This window comes from Suillus subalutaceus (genome assembly GCF_016647625.1).
Source record: "Suillus subalutaceus strain FC151 chromosome Unknown DFJ58scaffold_74, whole genome shotgun sequence".
Classification (NCBI taxonomy): domain Eukaryota; kingdom Fungi; phylum Basidiomycota; class Agaricomycetes; order Boletales; family Suillaceae; genus Suillus; species Suillus subalutaceus.
In genome coordinates, this window is record NW_024540323.1 from 133,983 (window position 1) to 161,413 (window position 27,431).

A 27,431-nucleotide genomic window follows, 5' to 3' on the forward strand; every position below is an offset into this window, starting at 1 on the left:
AAGGGGAGTAGGGAGTCTATGCTGAAGATGGAGGCAGTGTGGTGTAGGATGTCCTCCAGCCATTTCCAGCTGGCTTTTTGTCCAGCAGACAGAGTGTGTGAAGTGCCAGAGCCGATGATCTGAATGGTGGCGAGGTCGTCATATCCCGTATTCCGGACCTATGTCCGATGATGTTCCCACACCTTCCGGACGCCTTACAGATGCACATCCGGACCTCCATACCCTTATCCATGACTCCATACCCTTATCCATGCCTTCAGTCCTCCAATCCACTATCGGTTTGGATCCGTACACCTTCGTACATCCATATATCAATACCTTCGGACCTCCGCAGCTAAGCCTGCTTCATCCACCCTTGGTCCTATCGGATCCGAGCTCATTCCATCTCGGACTCTACCTTCCCTAGACTATCGGTCTATATCCATGATCCATATCCTAGTCTCGTATTCACCTAGATCTCCGGATCCGCTCATCCGATATCCAGACGCTTCATCCGATATCTCTAGACCTCTGGATCCGACCTATACTCATATCTGAGGCCCAAACCTTAAATCAGCGCCTATCTCCTTATGGTAATCCCCTTGACTCTGGACTTCGGTTATCTGTGTTTCCGTCTTGCTTATTGATCCTTGTACTCTGTTCATATCTGAGTTCATTTACTTATGTTCCATTCATACTTACTAATATGTTTCCACATGCTCGTACATAGCATTTGTGTTCAGCTTACCGATCCTCTCAGATCCCGTCCAGTATATAAACCTCTGTACAACTCCTGTAAAGTTTCCTTAGTTCGAATATCGCCTTAGACTTTGCTCTGTATCAACATAGACTTGCTCCCTCGCATCTTAGACTTCACTCATTCTTGTCTTGGACTTTGGTCCATCCGAGTTCTGCCTTTCCATCAAGGCCTAGGGATGGATTCCCTAGGCCGGAAATCTGGACCTTCGGATTTGTCCCCTATGTCTCTGTTCTGAAGTCTAGGGATTGATTCCCTAGACCGAAGTTTTGCCTTTCCGGCACTTCCTGTCTTTCCGAGACTTCTGTCTAAACCCCGTCTATCCGACTCTACCATAAGTGTAGTCTACCTCTGTTTGTTTCTACTCCGGACCTTGTCCATAGTAGCCTTTCCCCTCCTGTCCTAATCCTGTCCGCTCCTCCGGTCCTCATAAACCTTCGGACCTTCGGACATCGTAACCTTCGGACGACATAACCTTCAGATGTCGTAACCTTCGGACGACGTAACCTTCGGACGACGTAACCTTCGGACGTCGTAACCTTCGGACGTCGTAACCTTCGGACGTCGTAACCTTCGGACGTCGTAACCTTCGGACGACGTAACCTTCGGACGACGTACCCTTCGGACGTCGTAACCTTCGGACGTCGTAACCTTCGGACGACGTAACCTTCGGACGACGTACCCTTCGGACGTCTTAACCTTCGGACCTCCAGACGTCCTGTCCTTCGGACCACTCCTCCTATCCTATCCTGCTTTGGACTCTGTCCCTTGCAGCCTTTCCTCTATGTATATGTTTCTATCTAGGGAACTTACTTTGGAAGTCTTACCTTCGGGTCTGATACAGTGGATGAAACTCCTCCGGAGTTTCCTATACTCCTCCGGAAGTTTCTCACACTCATCCGGAAGTCCTCTAGCACTCTACTAGAGTAGCCAGCCTCTGGAAGTCCTTCGGACTTTGTCGGGTTCCATCCGGACTTCATTCTGAAATTAAGGGCACGTACTCGGGTAAGGGGCACAGCGCACGAGCTGAGGCCAAGCCCTTCGGATCCGTTAACCCTTGAGCTACAGTTTTAACATCATTCCTTTCTATGACCCAGAGCCTGGTGCTCCGCCGCCCTTCCCTCTAATGCTCACAGACCAACTCGAGCTTTTTGGCAAAGATCATCATCGCCTGACTACACTGGTCGCTGACGAAATCCTAGTTCCTAAAGTTAGTATCGTTACCCCCCACTACTACAAGGACTTCATCCACACCTGCCCCCGAGTTTAAACTTGCAAAGCGGCCACTCAAGCATTCTGATCACAGTGCCTCTCCATACCTGAAGAAGGTTGCCTTTATGCATTCCCATTCTCGAACACCCATGCCCTCAGATGTGTTTTCTGACAGCGGCTCCTTGACTTCAAGCATAAATTTATCAGAAGACTCGAAAATACCTAAACCTGCCGGTGAACCTGGACGTCCAGAGCGTGGAGGGTATACACTTTATGAGTCTAGATTGGAATCCAAAGGCATATGTGAAGTTCAAGGTTCGTAAAGTGTGCCTTCAGCATTGTCGAGAAGTAACTCACGAATAACTAGAAATGTATGCATCACCTTATTGACGACCACCTTGACACGTCGAAATGTGCTTCTGGCCAAAGTCCTGCGGTCTTACAAACTGTGCACAACAAGGTGAGCAGTCTTCATCTCTTGACATTATTGATGATCTCATGGTATCTTAGGCTCTCGACGAATTCCCAGACCTCAAAAACTATAGCAACCTATGGCCAGTCAATGATATGATGATGACGCGCCTGAAATACATGTCCTCTCACACTCGACGAAAAGACGGAGAGATGGCTTTAGGCAAGAGCAGGAGCAGGAGCACAAAGTGACAATCAGAGGTGGGTTTAAACTCCAGTTTTGCTACTACTAAGGCATGACTGATACCCCTACAGCAGCCTTTGAACCATGTGCTTTCGCTCTTGCTCTCGAGACTCACAACTATCTATAGTAGACGTAGACATGGATACACATGTATTTGAATTCTGCATCACATATATAATTACACAAGCATTGATGAAATAAAATACCATCTTCGTGCATTTCCCATGAAAATGAAGACAGATGGGAGATCTGACACCGTCTTCTGGATTAAGAGAGATGGGCGGTTAAATGTTGAAGGCACGCCCATACTGATGGCTGATCTACATGAGTGGTGACCACTCGTGAATACTATCATAATGGAGGTTGCTGATTCCACAGGATCAAATGTTCATAGACAATAAATTTAAAATGACTTCATTAGGAGGTTTTGCCCCGCTGTGCTAATAACAATACATTTGCAGTCCAGCTGAAAATATTATGCTGCTCTACACTTTGCCACTAATCGAAGGTTATTACAAGTGCTCAGAGGTTTCACAAGAGTGAGATCGCGTGGGAGCCTAGCTCTTGGACAACAGCTTATGCTCTTTGCGAAGCTAACAAATAAACAAATAGTTAATGTAGGCTTGATAAACTGTTGAGTTAACCAACTCACTGGTGGATTATGAAGTCGGCAAGTGCATTGTCTCTCCCTCGCATATTCACAACAGAAGAGTTTTTAACTCCAATCCTTGTGACTACTGCGTTACCTCGGAATTGACGATTACCACTGCTGAGGAGTGAGTTGGCTCTTAGATGAAGATGCTGCTTGAAGAATACACAGAATCGGTAGGTGTGTCTCCCTTCGTACATGGTGATGAAGCAGTTGTGAACATAAGGTTGCACAGTAGCTTCCTCAAAGAGGCTTTCAGGAACTGGAAAGCGCTGAGCACTGCACAAGTAACCGGAGCATGGTGTCAACATCATGGCCTGACGAGGTCTGTTCCATGATGTAGAATACAACCTGCACTGCAGGTGAAGCTCAGGGGTCTAATCTGAAGGTAAACAAGGGTGCGAGAAAGAGGGGGATAACTTACGGAAGATGTCGGAAGGATATATGTGCGAGTGTTCACCATACTGATAGATACAAGAAGTAGGCAAGGTGATGAAAGTGGGCAACGAAGGCTATGGTAGTCCAGATTTTAAATTCAAGAGGTTAATCGCCAAGACCATAACCATAATGCATTTCTTGTTCGGGAACATAGTTGTTGACAACAGCGGGGAGCCAAACTAGTGAAGCATGACAATAGTATCTGAAATATACTTTTGTTAATACTGCAGTATGGTGAGGGTAATTGTATGAACAGGTCTTAGAGCTGCAGTGTGCATTGGCAAGGCTGCAGCACAGGTTGAAGGGAATTGTACGAACCTCCATAGGGTAAAGCTGCAGCGTTGCGCGTTGGCAAGGGTAATTGTGCAAACTTCCGTAAGGTTTGTAATGCTGCAGCACAAGTTGGTAAAGGTAATTGCAGTGTCGCGAAGGGCAATTATACAGTATTGTATCTGAGATTGTTACTTGAAAACAAAAGTTCAGAAGCGGGAAGACTTTGATAACAAATGAGAGGATAAATATGCCATGAGTGGGTGACTACAGCAGGTCACCTTTATCCGCAACAATGCCTCTCTTTGCCACAGTTTTCAAGAAGTCGACACAGCCGCAGTGTTACAAGACGCTCACTCGTTTAACCACATACAGTGGTTCCATTCATGCACTTGCCATTTCTAATGATGGGCGTATTCTTGCAGGTGGTGGTAAGTAAGCAGGGACTCAGCCACAGCTAGTGCTAAACACAAGTAGGCACGAAGGGCATGAAGCTCTGGGATATTAATTCTCGCAAGGAACTCCCATGTTCGTCTCATCATGAATACAGGGGAATGGTTAGTTGTGCAGTCTGGGCCACAACGAGGCAAACCGCAGCCGCAGTAGAGACCCTCTGTTACGGAACAGGCCTGGGTTATATCACATTTTTGCGACGTGGTCACATAGATGTAAGCGCCCAGCCATGTCAATTGACTTTCTGTTAACGATTATAGAACAATTTTCAGGAGATTTGCGCAAGGAGACTTGGATCAGGTTTTGAGATTACTTGCCTGTCATGTCATCCAACTTCTTCTGAAGGCAACATACGAATTGCAGTTGGAACAAGAGACAAGATGGTATAAGTTCTCATGCTCAATATGAGCGCGCAGCTCCAGTCTGTCTTCGCAGTGCAGCTTGAAAATACAGTACCCAAGTCTGTAGCATTTGTGGATAACAGAACCATCTACATCTTCGGGCTGTATGACGGCAAATTGTGAGTCCCGCTAGTAACTGCAAAACTTTTTCCTGATACTCATGATCAAACAGCATGAAACTGGAGGAAGAAGATGGTACTATAGTGGAGGAGATTAGCTGCAAATCAATGATGTAAGCTGCCACTGCTCTCGACATGCACATTACTGACATTATTCAGTTGGACATCGCATAGCGCTATCGCATAAAACAACTTGCATAACGCTTCTCACTTATATGCACATTTCTCTGTCGGAACTCACTTGTTGCTGATCGCTATAGCGCTACTCATCAGTTTTTGGTCTTAGGTCGCTATAGGTTTTTAGTCCTTCGCACTATCACTTCCCTTGCATATTAGTAGGGAGTTGCTTCAATAGCAGTCCTCTTGGGTCGAATACTACACTCACGTCTATTTGGATAAGTAGCGCTAGTTTCTAACAGCCTGTTACAGTCTATGTACACCCCTATTCATTTTCTCTTCTTACATTGTATTACGTCACGATCGCTATCAAGCCGTCGCTAGACTTATCTCTGACTCATTGTATTACATCATGATTGCTATCTAGCCGTCGCTAGATGACTCATCTCTTATCTCTGACTCATTCTGATTCATCGATACCTGCCCTAAAGCAGTTACCGTTCACTATATAAACCCATTCTGTACATTGTATTTCTTTACTTTAATCTTACTAGGTTTTACCTGGAACTTCCTTTGCTTAAGACCTCCACTCTTAAGACGTCTGAATCAGATTCAAGTCAAGGACACTCTCCTTGTCTTGTCTTATGAACTCTTGTATACGCAAGAGTCTTGACTCGACCTTAGCCGAATACTCTTATTGAGTAGCTATTGTCGGAACTATCCTAGTTCATAACACAGCCTAGTCGCTATTTCTCTTTCACACCAGTGACGGGATCATCCAGAGAGAGAGCTGTGAACTTGAATAGGCCAGCCAGTCGGTTGCTACTTTGGCTGTGTATGAATTCATAAACCATAGTCACGGCTGCGCGGACTTTAGCTTCATCCACAAAAACACTGATTACTGATAACTCAAACAGGGCATCAGCAGTGATTTTCCAGGCAACTCCATGATATCCCAGACTTTCCTGTATGGTGGCTAACATGACATTGACACAAGAGATAGAAGACTGCTCAGCTCGAGCAACGAAGCTGGTAAGCTGCTCATGCCGGGCTAGGTCAAGGTGGGTCTGCGCAACAGATAATAGGACACCAGCTTCAGTGGGATGAACGTCCAGTATGGATTGGAGAGAGGCAACAGCTTCTGCAAGCCTTCCCGCTTGTTGTTGGACTTCCCTTGTGAAGTATGCGCACTTCCAATTGTCCAGTCGAAGCTCGTGAACTTGACCAAGTGCCCTAAGAGCAGCAACTTAACGACCCGGCTTCACTGTAGGCTTAACCAAGTCTCAGCCATGAAGGTTGGACATCGATGTTCGCTTGGAGTTGCCACTTGAAAGGCCTTGATGGACTCCACACAGTTCCTCCTTATCTGTGCCCAATAAAGTTACATAGATCAGAAATAAACATCATAAGTACGATCTTTTACCAGCTCCACAACACCAAGAGCCTTCCATGCCCCCACTCGTTTGTCAGAAGATACTTTCTCGAAGTTGCGCAATATCCTTCTTCCATACCTGCACCCATCCTGCCTTCACCATCTATAGTACGCCGAGCCACCACCTCGACCAGATCCAATCCATGCTCATCACCAAACCCTTCCATGGGGCACCTTGCAACCTCTGCTTCACAGGCATCAACTTTGAATGCTTTCTGGAAACACTTTGAAGCCCGCGTAGGTCGGGTGGTGACACGTGTTTTGAGTAGTATACACCTAGTGAAGTGTATGCCGGCACATACTCGCGATTGTGTTTGAGCGATGTGATGAGGATTTGAAGGCTTCCTTGTGGGGACTCTCCTGCAATAGGGATCAGTAATGTGAGGCAAAAGGTGTGGATCATTCACCTCCTAAATCCCAGTAGCATCTCCCAATCCGCCACAGGCGCCGAGCTCTATCAATGTCACCACAATCCTTGATATCCTTCAAGGTCTCAAAGACCTCTTTCAAAGCATCTACACCAGGATCTGCATGCATCCGACTGAGGCACTATGCACTCTCCTCTTTTGCTCCCATGCCTTTGTCCATAATATCATCAGGTAGCTGCTTCCCCACTTGCACAAATAGTTTGTCTGCCTTTTCCTGTTTTTTCAGCATATTGTAATACATACGCCTTCCCCATCAATTCATCCATGTCGGTGGGATTTTGTCGCAGGGACGACGTTCAATAATAAAGAGCACGAGGGTGGTGCTTAGGAGGAAATAGATGAATGAAGGATGTGGCCAGAACAATGCAAGAGGCCCTATGCACTCTAAATGGATGACAAATTGTCACTGCAGTTTCGAGGTTCTAATTATTTCCACCTACTCTCGCGGTTTGCGGTTCACGGTCTGTGTTTGGCTCATACCTGTGTATTAATTCCAGTTCATTTTCAATGACTTTGATGGCATCTGTGTATTCGAGTTCCTGTAGTTGAACTCGAGCTGTGATCATGTTTGCTGGGCCACAATGAGTCCAGGAGTACTGAAAAGGCATCCTGAAGAGAGATGTCAGTGATATCTTCTGGGGCATGATTCATGAACACTTGAGATTATGCAAGGCCAAAGACCTTCTACTAGGGAGCCCAATTCAGTAATGGTAGACAAATTTATGATGCACCCAGTACCAACTGTATCAGAATCTCTTCCTTCAAACCACATGCACCAAGCAGCCTCATCCAGAATGCCAATCATCACAATATCGTGGAACCATCTCATCCAGCAGCATGCTAACCTGTGGGTCAGTAGAGGAGAGTGCCAGGAACGATTGTTGTTTATATTGAATGAGTTTTGATTATGTGGTGCGCTGTGGTTCATCTGAGGTGTACTGGGGGTGATTAGGAATATCATTGTATAAGGTTGGAAGCCGCAAGGTGAAGATTAACTTGCGACCAGAGTGTTCACAAGGCTGCTTTACCTTTGATGAGTGCCAAACCTCGATGCCAATATCTTTCTGAATTGCTCAGGCTTAGAGAACATCAAGCCACTCCTCACATTCGCAGGCTTAGTGATTGCCACATGGGTCTTGTCCCAACACAAAGTGGGACGAGGAAACTGTTTTCGATTTGCGGTCCAGCTATCTTGACTAGCATGGTCTTGAGTGGATATCGATATCCTCTTACATGAAGCTGTCGCCCCAGACAGGTCAGATGGCTCGAAGCATTGAGTGAATTTGACTTCAACATGATCTACATACCTGGTGCTGAGAACACCCTCGTGGACATATAGTAACGAGCCTAAAGGCACAGTTAGATCTGTGAGTGAATATGTAAGTGCCGAGGATGACGACTCACCTCATGGCCTCCTGCTGAATTTCATATCAGCTCCTATGTATAGCGGGACTCCTTTGTTCCTGGGCGCGACTAAGCATGACATCTGCGCAGATTGCCACTTGGCGTGTAATTGGGTGAACAATCACCTACCCACAGGACTGGTGCATCAGAGGCCGCAGTTTATACCATGAGGACGGATGGATGTGGCACTCGTCAGGCAACGCCAAATGAAGTGCCATGTACCTTGGGGGCCATGAGGGTCCAACATCTCAGAGCCTGACCAAAGATGTGCCTGTGACTCCCGGAGATAAGCAGAATCGGACTTGACAGCACTCACCATGAACATGCCAAGCTCTGCTGATGCAGCATCACCTAAGGGCCAATCCAACAATAAATGGGGTTATCCTGAACTTAGGGAAGCCGTCAGCCTCCTGGATGGCGAATAGTGAGAAAACAAAAGGCTCACCAAGAACACCTAGTCCTACCCCATGATGTCGGCCCCCAAGTCAAAGGCCACAACCGTGCTAAACGACAAGAGCAGTGAGAATGTTCAATGCTGAAAGTGATAAGTCCTGGCAGTCGAGGTAAAATCACATGACAAATGACATAAACGCGGTCCTGAAGAATCGCTACTTAGTACTTAGTACTTCTACTACTACTACTACTACTACTACTACTACTACTACTACTACTACTACTACTACTACTACTACTACTACTACTACTACTTAGGTAGTACTAGGGATGCCTCCTCACCTCACTGAAATCATCTCTTAATGGGCAGGATAATTGGACAAGCATACTCAAGGTTCAGCAGTCTTGTCATTCCAGCCTGCCTGAAACCTGTTTGTTTAGGTCCCTTTGCCACCTGTGGCTGATGCACACAGCATGACTAATATTATGCCTCACACTATTCTCATTGCCACCTCAGGCTTTAGTGGAGTCAACGGTCTATGTCTAGCGAGACTTGGTGAGAAGGTCTTTTTACCTCTTCTCACTCAATGTTCAATGTCCGAGTCTGCGTCCTCTGATTCAAGATGTAAATGCTAGAATTTGTTCCACATTTGGAGGTGAATGACTCACCAACTAGCCAAATTTAGCAAGAGATTCATTGATGCCCGGATCAGGCGCGTACTGTGGTTTTTGCTGATACATTAATTTGTCGCTATCAATGCACTAATAAACATGTGTAGTGTCACTACTAGTAGAAGAAGGCCAGGGATTATCCAGAAAGACACATCTGATAATGCTCTGGGTATTCCCTTATTCTATGAGACATTGAATGTCCTTGACATCTGATCAGCTGTTGACCTCACTTTGTGTCATCTGCACTCATTGCTCACCTAATCACATGTTGTATTGTGTTCATACCCACTGAACTGCGTGCGGACTCCATTACTGTCCTTATAAATGGTACCACCACTCGGTCTGTCTCTCAGGTCACCTCCCACTCAGCCTCAACACTTGTCCTTATGGCTCAATACGCTGCTGACAGGTAAGCTGTTGAGTGCGAGTATATACGGCATTTTCTAATGTCCGAGCGCTCCGGCACATCAGTACCACCAACGACGATTCTGATATTCTAGATGACAGATTGCTGTCTAATGCAATAGAACGAAAGCAGTCCATTTAATCTTGATGATGTCCCTTCAGCTGTGGAATCCAACAATCCTGTACCGCAGGAAGAGGTGTTTCACAGCATGTTTATTGCCTGTGAAGGCCAGGAGACAACTGGCCATACTTTGGAACAGACTCCTGTATACCTTACCTCTGTCAGCCTTCAAGAAAGTCTTTCACAAGAAGGACAAGGCAACTGCAGCAAGTTTATTACTGCGTCACACTAATCTCCGCGTTGATCCTCATCTCACATTTGCCCCCGATCACCCCAGTCTGTTGTGTGATGCATCGAAACATTTCCTTGACTTTGTCCTTGTCATATCAGGTGCAATTGGCTTGCATGAATTCCTCCTGAACACTCTTTCTGACCACACCCTTTCCGTCTCTCTGGATTTCTGCCTCAATAACAAACAGTTCAAACCCAAGTTCGGCAAGCATGGTTTTGACCCTACAGGCTCGATGATGGCAATCGGGACTGGCGTTTCATGTGAGCTGTGGTTGGGGATTTTGTCCCTTGACACACATCGAGGATATTTTTCTTGCAGATGAGGCTCCTTTGCTAATGAAAGAAACATGGTGAGACACATCTGTCATCCCTTCACTATCACATGGCTGTGATATTTATTGCCTCAACATTGGCACAAATATCATCCCTACCTATCCATATCATGCATACATACGGAACCAACGAGGATTTTATGCAGTGGAGAGTCAAGGAGGGTCACGAATCTGTAGTAAGTCTCCAGTGTGACACACCCCTGCCATGAGTTTCAGTGGCTAATTGAAGGTTTCCCTTTCAGTGATCAGCTGATCATCAACCTCCGTTTGGAGTTGAAGGCCCTCCACAGATACATCGTATCAGATTGGGATGAATGGGTTCACAAAGCGCCAGCATCTTGGAAGGATGACGGTTGGCTCCAATCCTGTGCACCTTTATCCATAGCATGCAGGTATGGGCAAAACCAAGCAATTGCGAGCTTGGATCCGGCTGCTCAAGGCATTGAAGAGGCAAACTGGCAAGTGGAGCGCGAATATTCCGACATTCGCTATATGTCCATGGCTATTGCCACGGATCTCACGTGTGTACCGTTCATCCTTTACTGTGACCCGCTCTCTGACTTGATAACTACCGACCATTGTCACCAGCTGTAAACCAGTGTCTCGGTGGGGTGCAAATACCTGAGGATGAGTTGTTGGGAGCCCACAACATCATATATGACTCCCCAAACTCATCCTTCTGGCAGCCAGTGAATTTGGAGGACTTCCCTGCCTGAGGTCCTGACACAAATAAAGAAAATAACATCTACGACAAAGATGATCATCGAATTCCCCACTTTGATGGTCTCTGCAGCCATAATGTAAAATCTTGCGGTGTTCTTGTCAACCTCGAGATTATCGCAGAGTTGTTTTCTGCAATGATTACCAATGATGACATGGCCCTCAATCCTGATATCATCATGGACGATGGATGACAATCTCCATATTCCTCGCGTCAATGTCTATCCTCAAGCTTTCCTGAGGAAGTATGGTCATATCCAATGCAATGCAGTCTTACCCCATTTCGCTCCATTCACGTCAAAAATTTGTAAGGCCGTTTCTCACGACACAATTGGTCGAGATGAATTTGATGACCACACTTTGGATGACGACCTTGACTATTTGAACAATTTTCAGAAGCTCATGCCAACTGTACTCTTGGCTAGCGGTTGCCAGTTCTACAATGAGATCTCGCATTGCATCAGGCTGTCCGCCGCCTTACACAATATTCAGAAAGGTCACATCACTTCTGCCCTCTTGGGTGCTTATGCCACTACATGCAACACTCAGACCACGCATATGATGGTTCTTAGAGAGTGTAGTCTGCTCTTGCCTCACCAATGTTACAATAACAAAATCGATGTAAATGATGTTCCCCGTGCGTTGCATCTGGAGAACATATATATCTTCCAGTTAGACTCCTTGAAGTTGGCGAAGCAGAATGGATTGTGAGTCGTTAATGTCTAGGTCTTCGATTCAACTGACATAATGCATCTTGCCCAAGATCAATATATCGAGACATGGTTGTACCCTTGGCAAGTTACTGGTCGCATCCCACCATCTTCGAGGCCATTCGCCCACACCTGTTTGTGTTGACCGCTGAAGTACGCCGCTGTTATACATCATATGAATGAAGTCTCACCATCCTTCTTTGCAGGCATTTCCCCATGTTTATCAATGGACCACCTATCCAATCACGTCCCTGCTCGAATGTATATGGGAACATTTCCTGCCTGTCCTCACCAAAGGTGGTGAACCTGCCCCTCAAGTCATTGAATTATGCTCCATCCTTGAATGCACGTTGGCATATGCTCATACTGGAAACTCAAAAGTAATCGCTACAAGTCTCATGAGGCCTTTGTGGTTGGTAAAGAGTCTCTTGGAACAAGGTCTTCCAACCTTCACCCCCTCAGTGCAATTTTCCCACACTCCATGCGTTCCTGTTGCCATCAGTCCTTCAGAGTGGCCCACCCTCACCAACATGAATGTCCCGACCATCACATCCAAGCGCTCACAAATATTGACGTATGGGAATGATCATTTTGAGGCATGCATCGTCTCATTCCGTCTCTGTCCTGTCATTAATCGAGTTCCTCTCCTAGGCATATAAGGCAGAGTTTCATATACAGCTCTCGGTCAATCAGCTGGCGCCCAATACCTTTAAGCCATACACTAGCAATGTCCATCATGCAGCCATCATCGCAGTGGTCGCCCTTCAAGTGTACATAGCTGATGTCAAGACACTTGTTGCAGGGGCTGTCACCACTGCATGCAATGCCATGGAGGCAGAAGATGCCATTGATGGGGAACTCCATGCATCGCAGCGGCACAGAGGACTTTGCAAATGGCTTGCAACCGCTCATTCTCTTGGTCATGTTGATAAGGCATATGAACATTTAGTGTCCTGCGTGCTTTCCAAATCCACTGCCCACCACAAGGGATTGCCAAATCCAACCAAGGACAAACTCTCCATCCAAGACTTTGCTTGCCTCATTTGTGAGATGTCTCGAGGGACCGACCCTGTCACCATTGCCACTCCTCTCATCTTCAATGGGGTTTCAACTCCTGTCTTTCGCATCACTCTAACATATATGCGCAAATATGCCCCGCAGGATTCTACACAGTCTTCAGAGAGGTTCTTGCAGGAAGCATTCATCATCACCACCAATCATCTTCATATCAACAATATCCCCTGGCATGGTGCAGCAGGACTGTGTGGCAGACGGCGTCAGAAGCCTGTCTTTGATTCCTGGGTCAATCTAGGAAAGGCCATTGACTCACAAGCTATTGAGTGTCATCATACCCAGTTGAGCAATGCTGCGGCCAATGCATCTCGATGCGCCCAGGTCACAGATACCAGGACAGCTTGGTCTGCTGAGTTGATCACCTTGCAGTCATTGGCCGATTACATCCTTCGCTCTCGTCTCCCTGATGAACTCGCGATTGAGAGCATTGAGCTCCCAAGAGGCCCAACAGCTGGCAGCAAGCCTAGCGTGAGTATGATCTATGAGTGGGTTTTTGCAAACTTCGACATCGATAAACCTCTGCATCAGATCGCACTCACTGCCGGTATTTATGTCAGCCAGATTCTTCCTGATTTATTCTTCACCGACAGCGATAAATCACAAGGGAATGTGACCAATCCTGTCATGCTCACAAAGGCAATACGCGCTCTCCCATGGAAGCCACACCGCCGCAGTCACAAAGGGTGCAGACTGCCAAGCCAGTTCATCGCCATGGTGCCTGCCTATATAATCGCAGTGTACGCCCCAACAAGCCCCTTGCGCATTCATTTGAAAAGTGGTAATAGCTTCCCCACCATCTGGAATTCGAAGAACATTGCAAAAGGGATCGGGCCACTCCTTCTTGTGCGACTAGGCCTTGCAAGTGCCTTATCGCACAGAATTTGGAAAGGTGGGCTGCCTTTGGTGCATTGGATGTTGCTCTCTCCGGAGGATATAACCGTCAAACATCGGGAGATCAGTGCGTGTTTGGCTGATCGCCACTACGGTCCCTTCCACATTGCAGTTATGTTTGTTTGGCATTGATAAAGCTGTCAACCTTGGGCGCACATCTTAGACATACACCATCAATCCTGCTATTGCGTCCATCAGGGCCAAAAAGCACATGTTGAAGGTCGATTCTTATGACGACAAGGTTGAGATTGTGCAGGTGAAGACAGTGAAATTTGCTCATTTGCACTGGTGCTGTAATAATCATGTATGCTACACCGTGAATTCAAACAACTGTCCGAGACTCTGAGGCCTTGTAGTTGAGACTCAAGAGACAATCACATTGAACACACTCGAACATTGAATCTCACCATGTGAAGCATAGAGTTCTTTGATATTTGCGACAAAGGACCAGGAACTAAAGCCCCAAGCTTGGTCGTCTTTACTATCTCTTTGATAATCAATTCACTCTTCATATTGGCATTCACTTTGTGTTTCTGTACTTCAGTGAGTAAATGAACCTGAATAAGTAATCCAAATTATACTTTTGCGACCTTTTGCAGCTGTACGTGGGTGAGCTGGCGAAGGGTAGCTTCATTGGTGTCGCTTGACGATGGAGAAGACATTTCGTCATTGGATGTATCTGACATTGGCTGATTAACGGTCTTTCGTTTTGTGCAGTGTAGGATTTAATGCATCATGTTCCTCACTTCAAGGTACATGCAGAGGTCAATCAGTCAAGCCGAGATCCCAGATAGAGATCAATAGAGACAAACAACCAAGTACGACATACTCAATATTTTGGTCATTGACGGTCTGGATATTGGTGCTCAATGACACTGACTTTGATGCAGCTCTGGTTAGTACTAATGATGGCAGAAATAACATTATGGTGTCTGCGTTCTATCAGGTTCTTACCTTGTGTTTTGCTTGTCTTCTCGTACTCACTGCCGTTGTCTTGTCCAGAGTCAAAACCAATCTTTGACATCCAATGCTATTCATCATGATAGTACATGGCCTCGCAAATGTGCGAACCTCAATAGCCACATGGCAATAGCTGGATGGATTTAGCAGTCTCAATGATTTAAAACACTGTAGGCGTTATGCTGTAATGAGAACTCATGTCACCATCATCGCAAACTATCAACAGCGCACCGCAATTTATTTTTATTATTGGGGTGTCAGACAGTCGCGATGGTCACGTGAATGTGTTGTGTTGTTTATGACCACAGGTCATGCTACATTTATATGACCTTGCTCCGCAAGGTAATATCACCATCACAATGATACACTCGCGCTTATTAGTCAGCGAGGGCGTTTAAATTGTGGCATATAAATACAAACAGTCAGGGGAAAAGACTACAGATGCGGCAGTCAACTATGAACAATGCGAATGATTTCTATGATGCAACTACATGTATCTATACAGCGTGACTCGCTCGAGTTGAGATTCAAAATGCGTGAACTGATTCAAGTACATGATCCCTGTTAAGACTTCTTGATTTTGTACCTAGAGCAGGGAAGCGCCGATGTGCACGCACGCTTGCGCTTGGAGGTTGCAATGACCACTGGCTCTTCTCCCTCATCTGCCTGCTCCGAATCTACATAAGAGGAATCAGCACTCCCTGTGCCGAAATGCTTTTTGTGCCAGGCGAGATATCACTTGTGGGCGGTGACATCCAAAGCACCAAAGAGTCGTTTTGAGACAAGGCACCAGTTGGTGCGACACCTGACTTCACTTTCTGCGAGAGCAGTGCAGTTGATGCTAGGCTCAAGCTCCTTCTGGAAAGCGACGAAAGAATCCCTAACCTTAGTCAACCCTCATTCAAGCATCTCTGTGACAGTGTCCATGTCTATCTCGGGCATTACTATCTGCATTAAATTTGTGACATCGAATCGAAAGCGTGAAATCGATAAAGACACTTACCCCGTATGCCATGTCCTCTGGATCTTGAGAATGGACATCAATCAGCGATCCATCATCTTTCTTCACCCAAACAAAATATTCAACGGAAGAGAGGTGGCACCAGGTGTTATCGCTGATTATGGTGGGCTCACCGAATGAACGTAGCGTGGTGTGTAGATTGATGAACTGCTTCAGTGTAAGGGGTTTCGGATCACTGTCAGTGCTGCCACATAGGGCTGTTGGGACAGTGGAATCACAATAATCGGGGGTGGCATATTCTCTAGCTTCATGAACTAGAACAACAGCGATGCAGATGACGTCCGGATACGCTAAGATGATATCTTCTGCTTTTTCAAATACATGTTCATCGGTCTCTGAGAGTGCACACTCCACAATGAAGGGGATCAGCACGACTTCCGTGGGTCCCTCCACAGCGGTGACAGTTATCGCCATATCAGGCATAACGGTGAAGGATCTTCAACTCAGCTGAGGGTGCAGCTGATATAATTGTTGAAGGGAGGAAAATATGAGTGCGATATGTTCGTCCCTTAGGGGAAGCAGAGAAAGCAAATATCCACTGGTCAACTCTAGGGGGAATGCGCAAAGCGCGGGAACAAAGGCGCTATAGGCGCGCGAAGCGCGGGATAGTCGCACGTCGAAAAGCGGAACTGGGTGAAAGCGGTATGCGAGCGATAGTGAGATGTTAAGACGTGTACTGAGATGCTGATAAGACAACTGATGCGGATATGGCCACTAGAGCTAACTGCTACTAGGGCTTGCGATGATTTATTCAAAACATAATAAAAACTCGGAGATGGTGACTGTCTATGATGATGGTGGTCCGTGGTAATGTGTGTTGTGTGTAAAGTAAAAAATGTGTAATGAAAAATGTGTACCAAGTGAAAATAAACATGGTACGATGTTGAAATAAATGATAAATGGAGAAATGCATACCTGGGAACTTGGTTGGACATGGGAAAACACAGTGGGAAGTCAGGTGCCCTATAGCGCTTAGGCGCGGGAAAGTTCGCCTAAAGCGCGCGCAAGTCGCGGAAGTGTCGCCTATGTCGCGTGCGTCGCGCGAACGTCGCGTTTATTGCGCAAGTGTCGCGTTGCATGCATATTACTGTAGACTCGACCTATGTTGCAATATATGCCATTGTGAGGCTACTCAGGATCGAGTCTCTACAACGGAGCCATCAGCGATCTCCAGCATCAAAGATGTATCAAGCATTGGGCAGATAATTTCGGGGTCATAGGGAAGATCATGGATACAATCACTGACGAAAATCCTCACATTGTCGAAGGACACTTGATGGAGTACAGTGGGCATGTTGACGATGAGGACGTGCATGTTGTAATCCTAAGCCAGCCTTCGGGACAAGTTCAGCATTGCCTGAAACAGTTGAATGTAATGACTCGCCTAGGCTTCGTCGATACCTGGCCCATTTCTTCCACCATGCCTGGTATAACTTTGAATTCTCGCGCTCCAACACCGTGGAATTCCTGTGATATTTGGTAAGCATATGAACACAGCACAATTGAATGACTCAAGGCTCAAGAGACATACCATGCGGGACATGTGCAAAGTTGGTTTGGATAAATAATTCAATACCTTGCGGACATCTTCAATCCCATCAGAATATTTGTCAATTAAACCCTTAATTTTCATTGAATATACTGCAGGTAGTGCAGGGACCTCAGGTTGTATAACTGGTTTGTTCTCTGATGCCTCCTCTTTCCCAAGCAAGGATAGTTTGTTGGATATTACATCTTGTTCAGTACTGGGTCCTGATGGTAAACCTGGGGATGCTGGTTTTATGAATTGTGTTGCCTTGTGGGTAGCAGCCTGTGTGGAGTTGCTTCTGGTTTCATGGTGTCTGTAAGAGTGTTTAGGGGGGAAAGGAATGCTATAGGTATTTTTGTCAGGTTGTGCCACTAGTGTAGACATGCCTGTTAAATGCTGAGCGCTGCACTTCAGTCAACCATTTGAAAAGACCTCTTAGGTCTAAATGTTTGTGGCTAGCAAAGGACCTAGTAGGTGTGCTTTAGGATGGTATTCCTGATAATTTACCCTATATACTGGGATGTCCCAGACCACACTGGACCAAGTATCTGGGCTATCCCCAGTACCTATTTGTAATCTTTCCCAATCCCATCTGGGATCAATTTAGCATTTATCTGGGACATCCCTGTGCATCTATTGTGTGGGCTTTCCCATCATAAATAAGAGTGACAGGGGTCCATTTTGAAACATTTTGGGACTTTGAAATATGCAATTTGTACATTGATTGGAGCAAGAAGTAGTAGGTATATATGTATGTGTATGTATAACAATTGAACAATAGGATGCCACAATAGCAAAGAGAAGACACTTATATTTTCTTAACACAATCACATTGAAGGATTGACATGATGTGATTATACAAAAGTCTATATAGAATTATAGGACATTTTTTAAGCTCCCCACAAGGCAAACTAAGGGAGGAGAATTCCCTCAAAATAATAGTGTTGAAAATTGCAAAACATCTTTATTTTTTCAACCCCATAATTAAGATAATTTGCAGCACAAATTTTCCCAAACTGTTTAAAATTATATAAAGAGCTGACTCACTTAATTGAAACTTAGATAGTAAGGGGATCATATGTGGGAAAGCCCAGATACTCATGGAATGCCAGGTGGGAGAGCCCAGATACTCATGGAAGGCCAAGTGGGGGAGCCCAGATGGTGACAACATGGTAGGTGGGATAGCCTGGATAGTGATGACATCAAAACAGTGTTACTTACTACTGAACAGATATAAAAAAATGTCTCTGAATTTAAACTTTTAGTATTTTTTAATGCACAATAATTTACTGTAGTCTTTTGGAGCTCTATTTCATTTCATATAGCTGTGATAAAATGTTGCAAAATATGGTATTGCCAAATCAGTGTACAAGGTCATAGTCACAGTAGGCCATCATAAAAAAATGTCTCATGCACAACTGTACTAATGCAATCAATTTGATGGCCTACTGTGACTATGACCTTGTACACTGATTTGGCAATACCATATTTTGCAACATTTTATCACAGCTATATGAAATGAAATAGAGCTCCAAAAGACTACAGTAAATTATTGTGCATTAAAAAATACTAAAAGTTTAAATTCAGAGACATTTTTTTATATCTGTTCAGTAGTAAGTAACACTGTTTTGATGTCATCACTATCCAGGCTATCCCACCTACCATGTTGTCACCATCTGGGCTCCCCCACTTGGCCTTCCATGAGTATCTGGGCTCTCCCACCTGGCATTCCATGAGTATCTGGGCTTTCCCACATATGATCCCCTTACTATCTAAGTTTCAATTAAGTGAGTCAGCTCTTTATATAATTTTAAACAGTTTGGGAAAATTTGTGCTGCAAATTATCTTAATTATGGGGTTGAAAAAATAAAGATGTTTTGCAATTTTCAACACTATTATTTTGAGGGAATTCTCCTCCCTTAGTTTGCCTTGTGGGGAGCTTAAAAAATGTCCTATAATTCTATATAGACTTTTGTATAATCACATCATGTCAATCCTTCAATGTGATTGTGTTAAGAAAATATAAGTGTCTTCTCTTTGCTATTGTGGCATCCTATTGTTCAATTGTTATACATACACATACATATATACCTACTACTTCTTGCTCCAATCAATGTACAAATTGCATATTTCAAAGTCCCAAAATGTTTCAAAATGGACCCCTGTCACTCTTATTTATGATGGGAAAGCCCACACAATAGATGCACAGGGATGTCCCAGATAAATGCTAAATTGATCCCAGATGGGATTGGGAATGTCCCAGACCACACTGGACCAAGTATCTGGGCTATCCCCAGTACCTATTTGTAATCTTTCCCATGCAGCGGTGCACCAAAAGCGTGGGGTTTTCATCGTAGACAACACAACTGATGGCTTTACATTGTATCGCCTCAAAGGCAAGGGGGAGCCCCTTTGAACATTCATGACTGCTTTGCCAAGCATGTCAGTCCCAAAGCAAGTGGTGTTTGGAGAAGAAGGCAAGGTAGTTGTAGGAGGAAGTGATAATGGTGTGACAATCATACCAGCGCTAGGTGCGTATGAGTGCCATAGGCATATTTTGCCTTGCATAGAGGAAAAGAGTCAGGCGCTAGTCATCAGCGCTATTCAACTCCCAAGCTATCCGCTTTGGAACCGCTTTCTCCCATTGCGCGCTGCCCAGCCCGACACCTAGGTATCCCGTCCTCCCATGTCCTGCCTATGTCCACCTACCTCCACTGGTGCATTATTTTTCCTTAAATGTCGCTACTCATCAGTTGCAGGTCTTATTACATGCATCCTCGTGTTCCACTGCGCTGCATGTCTTATTACCTGTCGCTACATCGTGCCTCCATCAGTGTCGCTACTATTCTCGCCTATGCATTCCCGAACTTTTACGCAGTATGATAAATGACCCGTCGCACATACAGTACAGTACTTCTCTTCCCCAGACCTTTGCTGGTGTCAGAGTCACTTTAGTCGCTATATCTTAGTTTTGGTCCAATCGATTCCGCTCTTGCCAATCTCTCTGATCGCGTGTCGCTTGACTTGCTTTGAGTGCGCATCGCTAAAGTTGCCTCATAAGTTTGATCTTCACAACGTCGGGATCGCTATTGGTAGTCGAGCTATAATCTAGTCGCTATCAGGCATTCCACTTGCACTATCATACCTTATCCCTCGCTTTCCCTTCTTTTGATTTCTTCTCGCTGTCGCTAGTCGGACGTCGCATAGGACAACTTGCATAGCACTACTTACTTATACGCATGTTTCTCTGTCGGAACTCACTTGTCGCTAGTCGCTGATCGCTACAGCGCTACTTATTGGTTTTTGGTCTTAGGTCGCTATAGGTTATTAGTCCTTCGCAACATCGCTGCCCTTGCATATTTGAAGGGAGTTGCTTCAATAGCAGTTCTCTTGGGTCGAATATTACACTCACGCCTATTTGGATAAGTAGCGCTAGTTTCTAACCAGCCTAGTCGCTATTACTCTTTCACAACTGGAGCCCACCGCGAGAATTTCTTGTTTCTAGGCTCTCTATGCTCACCAACCATCCCACAAATTCGCCTCTTAACCAACCACAGTCACTCCTTTATCAGTTTCTCCCACTTCCCCCTGTTTTCACCATCTTCTCCTGCTCCCTCAGCAGTGATAAGGCGATTTCTCATGCATTTTTGGAGCGGACCTCTCGCATTTCAAGGTGACCCACCGGGAGTTTATGGTTGGGGAAGGGCTAGATTCCCCTCACTCCTGGCTTTCCAATGAGCCCTCAGTTGTCCAATTTGGCCCAGTAGTTGTGGAGATATGGAGGTTTTGTGTTTTGGAGAGGTTGTGGATTAGAATGCTTATCCTGGGAGATCTAGAGCATGTCCCCTCTCGCTTTTTTGGCCATATAGCATCCCTCAGTGGCTCTTGCCATCGCGCCATTCATCCCCTTGATCAGACCAGTCCTTGGGTCTCAACTGCCTACCCCCTCCTCATACCCCCTCCGCACTTTTGCCTCTCTCACCAGTCATCCCTCTATCGGATCCCTATCATCCCTATACTCATTCTGGAGCTCTTTGCCAGGGCTATCCATCCATTTTATCGCGTCCCTGATCCGCTCAGCTGTTCCCTCGCAATCCGCGTTTTACATCGCCCTGTCAATTTATCACCCCTTTTCACCATTTCCTTCATATCTTACCCATTCCTTCACCAAACCCTGTCCACCCTAGACTCATTTTGAAGCTCTCATTCGCCTCTTTCCATCCATTTACTCCCCATCGCCTTTCATGCAGCCATTACCCTGTCCTACCCATTCCCCCTGCCACAGTACTGAAGTGGTTCACCTGACTCCCTGCCGATCAGTGAAAACAGGTACTGGGCACCACTCTTTGCCTTGCCTGACCCCTCATCCACCGAAGCAGTTCATATGACTCCCTGCTCATCATTGAAAACAGGTGTGAGGGTCATCAGGTTGCTTTTCTTAGTTTTGTTTAGTTTTGGTTTGCATGTGTAGCTGACTGGGGACAGTCAGTATCCAAAGTCCCCATGAGATGTGACAATATAGTTTTCCCTGAGCTGATATTCCCCCTTTTTACTTACCTTCACTTACCCACTTTCCTTAGTTTATGTTTGCATTTTTACTGCTTACATAATCATCTCTCCCTTTCACCAGTGTCAGTACCAGTCTGAATCACAGTCTTTTGCTTGATGATATTTCTACTCTCTGAGCTCTGAGTCTAGTACAGAAATCCTTTAGGGTTGAATAGCAGCTAGGCATAGCAATTTTGACCCAACATTTGAAGAGTACTTTACAGAGTTCTCTTCTTGTTGTGTTTCCCACAGCGACATCAGAGAGAAATGGTGCGATCTTGAGCAGAAATTGCTCTGGTGCCAGGAGCGTTTAGGTGCGGGACTGTACTTCCACGTGCTCCGACTAGTTTTGGGTACCAGAGATCACATGCAGACACCAGGCTTGCGAAAAAAGTAGCATTGAGGTCGTGTAACACATTTTTATATACATCCACCCCATTTTCATTCTGTTGCTTGGTGGCTGATATATTTCTAGTAATTGTCACTGCATGTACATGGCACATCATGAGTTGTCAGTATCAAGGTTCTGATTGTGCCTGGACATCTCTCTTAACCGACGACCCTGCATATCCCATACCAGCTGAATGGGTTCTGGAGTTATCTCGCTCATTTGTAGGGGATTTATCAACTAATATACCACACACCAGGGTCTTCATTTCTTCCATCTCCTGTCCTTGGGAGGCACAGCTACCCATGTTTGAAGCATTCTCGATCCCAATCTGGGTCTGCCATGACAGAGACACTGCTGTTGACATGAAGTTGCGCCATTATATCCTGTCCCCAAAGCCATTGAAGGCGCAGCAGTTGGGCCAGATGCATGGTGACAATGACAGCGCCTGGAGTCAGATGCATGAGACGTGGGGTCAACCGGACAATGGAAGTGAGAGTGTCGTTGACTGGGATCAGGCTTGTAGTCAGGGCACCCTCAGATGGGATCTGGATGGTGGAGCACACAAGCCCGTATCAGCGGATCCTCAGCAATGCACAGACCCCCGATTTCCGGTCCCAGAATGACGCAGCGGGCATAAGCCAGGAGAAGACTACAAGGCATTCTTTACACAGCGACGCGAGGAAAATAAGATGAAGGAAGCTAGTGAGACTCTGACTTACTGGCAGTCACATCAGAGTTGTGAGCGTTCAGCAATGAACCATGGTATTCCAGGCAGATGGAATACAGTCGTTGTATTTGAATGGCAGTCCCAAGATGAATTTGACGGCTTTCTTCTGCGCATCCATCTCACAATGGCCCAGATACCAATTACTTGGGGAAACTATAGTTGATCTACTAGGATCTATGACTTGTTTCATAATGAGTGGGACCTATGTGATGTGGTAGATCCAAGCAGCATTCCCAATGGCGACTGGGAAGAAGAATATTTCCCGCTTGTTCCCGCTCCTCCTAGTCCTCCTCTGCCTCCTCCACCCCCGCCCTCACTGTCCAGTTTCATGCAGGATATTGAGAACTACTTTGGCCATCATGGAGTTGCACCCTCGTCAAATTACACTCATCGCATTGAATGTTTCGCCTCAATCCTTTGTTTCCATCTCGGATTTCAGCTCACAGCATCACTCACTCAGCCCATGATAGATCAACCACATTTGAACAGTGGATTCAGAGGACTATGTGGATTAACCTCTGCAAACTCATCAGTGACTTGGGTGACAACGTTGAATTGGTTGCAGACGCGCAGAAGCGCGTTATCAATGTTTCATTGGTTACCTTGTTACCCTCCCCAACTCTCAGTTGCCTGACATACCGTCTGATCTCTGGGACTTAGGACCCGATACCTCCCTGTCGGCCTTGAATGCAAACATTCGAGTTTCCTACATCCACGTGTCCGAGCAGCAGTGGTTCTATGACATTGAGCCATGTCTATCATTAAGTCTGGTCATCTGGAAACTTGTTGTTCCCGACGCTGCTACTGCTGTGATGTGCCTCCGCCGTGACTGGGGGTCTGACATCATGAAGATCGCACTCAATCTTCTCCAAACAGGAATTCCAATCAAGACATTACAGTCGATAGCAGTTCCACCTCACGCACGACGTCCACTTGTGGAACTTCGTACATACTCGCTTGGATCAAAGTGCCCCGTTTTTAGTGCTGTATATGCTGATTATGTTGTGTACAAGCAGTATCGTCACAAGTATATGAATCAGCCTCATGCAAGAGCTGCACTTCTTCACAGGGGGCTCATATGGCGGCTGGCCTTACATAGCATTGGTTTCAACGAACTCCCCTCAGTCCTTAACGGCATTTCGCGGGAAGCTGTACCATTTGGCCTCATGTTATCTGTTAATGGCCAAACTTACTTCGACGACGAGTTATCAGAGGAGGTGGTGGATTTTGTATGTGGGACTTATCACATATATGATAGTAAGTTTCTTGCCCTCACATAGGCAGCACTGACATTTGGACTGTTAGATGCTGGAAATGTAGGAAAGATTTCTTAGTGGCCTAGACCTCAGGCTTGGGCTACGTCTGGTTTGAACGTGGGGTTCTGGTCCACTTGGTGCGAGTAATGGTTCCAGAAACGCCTCAACAACATTCGAGACGGTGTTTCCCGAAACCAACATTTATCTGCAGATGATGCTAATGGTCCAATGACTAACTCACAGTGGAAAACCTCCATCAAGTTCAATACAGGCACGAACAAAATGAAAAAGAATATTGACGCGGCATGCTGCAGTTTTCTTGCTACCAAAGCAAGCGGTAAGAATATTTTTTTGCTGTCACTCATGCATTTCTGAGTTCCTGCTTAGCATTTACAGAGAATTAGTGTACAATACATGTGAAACGATGTAATCTACTGATTTGAAATGATTGTATGGCTCAACGCCAGTGCTGACTCGTAAATTATTTTCATGGAACATACTGCTTTGTTTCAGCCACCACTCTGTCATCTACTCCCTCGGCTGTAATTTATTCCCTCCTAGAGTGCCCGATCCTTCACAATATCTGAGTGATTTGGGTGGGCAATGGGCGGGCAATGGATGGGCAATGAGCGGGTGAATCATTTTGTCTGTAAATGAAACTTAAAATTTATTCATCACATTTTGTCGCCAGCATAAACTTCAAATTTTCAGGGGCGTCTAATTGTTGGACAAAGCTTAATACATTCACAAGCATGTAGTGATGGACTAAACTTCAAGTTTAGTCCAACATTTCATGTGACAATTAAACTTCAAATTTAAGCAGATGCTGAAAATCCAATTATATTTCAAATTTTCATTGACATATGATTGGTGGGAAAATAGTTGTTGATGCTTCATATTTTAGATTTCGCACAAAACACTGCCATTTCTTTGCATTTTGTACAGCATATAAACCACTCCTAAATATTGATAACCCCGTAGTGTATGGCTCTGGTGCTTCATTGTTGATAGCATGTTGCTGTTCTGAGTCTGGGAGTGGCTCAGCTGGTTCTGGAGACTGTGAATTGGACTTGGAGGGAGTTATGGGGGCACAGAGCTCCTTCCGTGTATGCAACAGCCCCCTTAATGTCTTTACTGAGTCTTCCTTGTCTGTTAGAGTTGACTGCTTTCAGTTAGAGAGCATTGAGTACAGACACACCAAACCAGGCCCCTTGACATCCTAGAAGTGTGTGTGCAATGATGATAAGTGAGTGGTTTTAGTTAGTCTTGAGTGCTCTGAGTCAGCACAGCAGTCTGTCATGTGTGCTGTTGTCATGCCTCTTATCAAATATAGAAAGGAACCTTTGAGAGTTTCTTTGCTTTTCCTCAACAAAAATTTGATAAAGTGAATGATATTTATTGTTATATTTTTTTTGTTAATGTTATTGAATCACATATGTGGTGAACTGAATGAAGTAATTGAGACTCTTGATACATGATACTCTGGGTGCTTAGCTACAGAGATAGTGGACTGGTTGTCTATCCTAAGGACAGGTAAACTGCCTGCTGGGAAGCCTAATTCCAATAGCAGTTTGCATATCCACTTGATCTCCTTACCCTCCTTGACTCCACCATGACCGGCTTCAGAGAAAGTAGAGAATAACTCAGTGGTGTGTGGGTGAGGCTTATAGACAAACCCTTGATGTAGCAAAAGATGGGTTAGACAGCCTGTTAGTGGGCTATGTATCATCATCTAACCAGTATATGCACGTGCTGAATATTCTCTTAGCCTCCTAAACTCTTCGATCATCTTCATCCTCACAGTCTAAAAGTTGTAAGTGCATAAGCATTTTTAGTTTTTAAAATTTATATCAACTCCCTGTTAAGATGGGAATGAAGTGGGCTGCTTCTAGAGGCTAATAAGTGACCAAAGATGGTCAGGACTAGAGTCCAGAGTAAGTTGCCAAAGAGGAGAAATGTGAGGAATGATACTGTAAGTATAATGACACATATATAGAGATAACATAGAAAAGTGTACTGTAGAGGTGAATCATCATATAACTAACAAACTTTATAAACAGACCAATGAGCTTAATAGTCTGATCTGTCGCACTGCATTTAAACAATTCTCAGTCACCTACTATGATGACATTTGTAAGATGTGAGATGTAGCATCCTTTCGCGATGCAAAAGTAAGTTCGAAAATTTAATAATCTGCTATGCCTCCCTTACAATTGATTCTCAAGAAATGTGATTTTGATCTTGCATAGAGACTAGGAGAATCAATTTCATATTTGGTATAGGTTGCTCTGGGAGTAGGCTTGTGATTTGTTGAAAGATCATCACCTCCGTCTACAATTTGTGTTTTTTCTTTGATGAACCATAGATGGCTGATGCCTTCTGGGAGAGTCCAAGTATGTGTATGTTACTGTTTTTAATGTTCTGATAATGTAAATGGTGTATTTTGTAATCATCTTTGCCCAAGGATGAAGACAAACCCATCACATTTATCATATATGCTAACAAGATAAAACTCTCAACACTCATCATCAAAAAGCATATCCTGTTCTTGCATGATATGCAAACCTCCCAGTTGGAATATGTAATAATGAAGAGTTTGGTGGTGGCCAACTTGTTGGGTAGCTTCCAATTGTACATCACTATTCAATTTGCAATAGAATTCAATGCTTAAAGCTGACTCTCACAGATCCAGGAGAATAAGCAATATTTTGGAACTCAGTTCTCTGTGAATTTCAAAAATGTTATCTGGCATGAATCTTTCAAATGCCTTCTCAAATCACTCATGCCAACTATGTCATTATACATACCTACACTCTGATTCATTCAATGAGATTAGCAAAAGCTATATCCAACATGTCATGCAAATGCTTAAAGCTGTGTAGCTCCTTGGAAATATATGGTGTAGTCTGAGAATGATTGAAACTTGTCTGGTCATAGTATTATAGAAGTGCTGGCTGTACATCCATAGGAGCCTCATCCCCCTGATCATGATATAAAAGTATTAGTATCTAAATATCATTAAAATAAGATATCATACTCTTGTTGCATACCTATTATACCAGGATAAGTGAATACTATTAAAAGATACCCCTCACTATTGAATTTGTTTCAGTTCATGGATAACAGCATCCTTTAGT

At 45.0% G+C, this 27,431-nt stretch overlaps 10 protein-coding genes across 10 annotated transcripts; 6 read left to right on the plus strand and 4 right to left on the minus strand.

Annotated features, from left to right (window-relative positions):
* Positions 1-2,221: 2,221 nt before the first annotated feature.
* On the plus strand, positions 2,222-2,611 carry DFJ58DRAFT_729531 (uncharacterized protein; the record flags this gene model as incomplete). Its single annotated transcript, XM_041385761.1, has 3 exons — positions 2,222-2,263; positions 2,316-2,408; positions 2,459-2,611. 3 exons carry the CDS (start codon positions 2,222-2,224, stop codon positions 2,609-2,611), a joined length of 288 nt encoding a protein of 95 aa, XP_041242461.1.
* A 640-nt stretch (positions 2,612-3,251) lies between these two features.
* DFJ58DRAFT_662398 (uncharacterized protein) lies at positions 3,252-3,715 on the minus strand (the record flags this gene model as incomplete). The annotated part of the gene is made up of 2 exons (XM_041382298.1): positions 3,252-3,608; positions 3,647-3,715. 2 exons carry the CDS (start codon positions 3,713-3,715, stop codon positions 3,252-3,254), a joined length of 426 nt encoding a protein of 141 aa, XP_041242462.1.
* Positions 3,716-4,255: 540 nt separating this feature from the next.
* Positions 4,256-5,120, plus strand: DFJ58DRAFT_729532 (uncharacterized protein; the record flags this gene model as incomplete). The annotated part of the gene is made up of 6 exons (XM_041385762.1): positions 4,256-4,391; positions 4,438-4,628; positions 4,686-4,775; positions 4,830-4,933; positions 4,987-5,046; positions 5,093-5,120. The coding sequence occupies 6 exons, from the start codon at positions 4,256-4,258 to the stop codon at positions 5,118-5,120; spliced, it is 609 nt and encodes a 202-aa protein (XP_041242463.1).
* A 1,213-nt stretch (positions 5,121-6,333) lies between these two features.
* On the minus strand, positions 6,334-7,139 carry DFJ58DRAFT_842658 (uncharacterized protein; the record flags this gene model as incomplete). The annotated part of the gene is made up of 5 exons (XM_041392862.1): positions 6,334-6,416; positions 6,562-6,758; positions 6,785-6,842; positions 6,890-6,997; positions 7,040-7,139. The coding sequence occupies 5 exons, from the start codon at positions 7,137-7,139 to the stop codon at positions 6,334-6,336; spliced, it is 546 nt and encodes a 181-aa protein (XP_041242464.1).
* A 2,626-nt stretch (positions 7,140-9,765) lies between these two features.
* DFJ58DRAFT_842659 (uncharacterized protein) lies at positions 9,766-11,184 on the plus strand (the record flags this gene model as incomplete). The annotated part of the gene is made up of 8 exons (XM_041392863.1): positions 9,766-9,788; positions 9,907-10,181; positions 10,236-10,397; positions 10,456-10,486; positions 10,615-10,644; positions 10,711-10,820; positions 10,861-10,989; positions 11,057-11,184. The coding sequence occupies 8 exons, from the start codon at positions 9,766-9,768 to the stop codon at positions 11,182-11,184; spliced, it is 888 nt and encodes a 295-aa protein (XP_041242465.1).
* A 190-nt stretch (positions 11,185-11,374) lies between these two features.
* Positions 11,375-13,995, plus strand: DFJ58DRAFT_729535 (uncharacterized protein; the record flags this gene model as incomplete). Its single annotated transcript, XM_041385763.1, has 4 exons — positions 11,375-11,895; positions 11,952-12,051; positions 12,105-12,524; positions 12,577-13,995. The coding sequence occupies 4 exons, from the start codon at positions 11,375-11,377 to the stop codon at positions 13,993-13,995; spliced, it is 2,460 nt and encodes an 819-aa protein (XP_041242466.1).
* A 1,725-nt stretch (positions 13,996-15,720) lies between these two features.
* Positions 15,721-16,267, minus strand: DFJ58DRAFT_729536 (uncharacterized protein; the record flags this gene model as incomplete). Its single annotated transcript, XM_041385764.1, has 2 exons — positions 15,721-15,771; positions 15,827-16,267. The coding sequence occupies 2 exons, from the start codon at positions 16,265-16,267 to the stop codon at positions 15,721-15,723; spliced, it is 492 nt and encodes a 163-aa protein (XP_041242467.1).
* Positions 16,268-16,976: 709 nt separating this feature from the next.
* On the minus strand, positions 16,977-17,756 carry DFJ58DRAFT_729537 (uncharacterized protein; the record flags this gene model as incomplete). Its single annotated transcript, XM_041385765.1, has 3 exons — positions 16,977-17,168; positions 17,246-17,311; positions 17,376-17,756. 3 exons carry the CDS (start codon positions 17,754-17,756, stop codon positions 16,977-16,979), a joined length of 639 nt encoding a protein of 212 aa, XP_041242468.1.
* A 3,207-nt stretch (positions 17,757-20,963) lies between these two features.
* On the plus strand, positions 20,964-21,673 carry DFJ58DRAFT_451597 (uncharacterized protein). Its single transcript, XM_041380472.1, has 2 exons — positions 20,964-21,045; positions 21,077-21,673. The coding sequence occupies exons 1-2, from the start codon at positions 21,012-21,014 to the stop codon at positions 21,568-21,570; spliced, it is 528 nt and encodes a 175-aa protein (XP_041242469.1). The 5' UTR covers positions 20,964-21,011; the 3' UTR covers positions 21,571-21,673.
* Positions 21,674-22,424: 751 nt separating this feature from the next.
* DFJ58DRAFT_842663 (uncharacterized protein) lies at positions 22,425-24,698 on the plus strand (the record flags this gene model as incomplete). The annotated part of the gene is made up of 6 exons (XM_041392864.1): positions 22,425-22,880; positions 22,983-23,049; positions 23,257-23,413; positions 23,604-24,295; positions 24,506-24,631; positions 24,682-24,698. 6 exons carry the CDS (start codon positions 22,425-22,427, stop codon positions 24,696-24,698), a joined length of 1,515 nt encoding a protein of 504 aa, XP_041242470.1.
* Between the last annotated feature and the right edge of the window lie 2,733 nt (positions 24,699-27,431).

What these genes read in the sequence shown, in the direction of transcription:
- DFJ58DRAFT_451597 (XM_041380472.1), top strand. Translation starts at nt 21,012, where the DNA reads ATGCATTTTTGGAGCGGACCTCTCGCATTTCAAG. An exon ending in CGGACCTCTCGCATTTCAAG is followed by an intron (nt 21,046 to 21,076) that starts GTGACCCACCGG and finishes TGGTTGGGGAAG; the next exon opens with GGCTAGATTCCCCTCACTCC.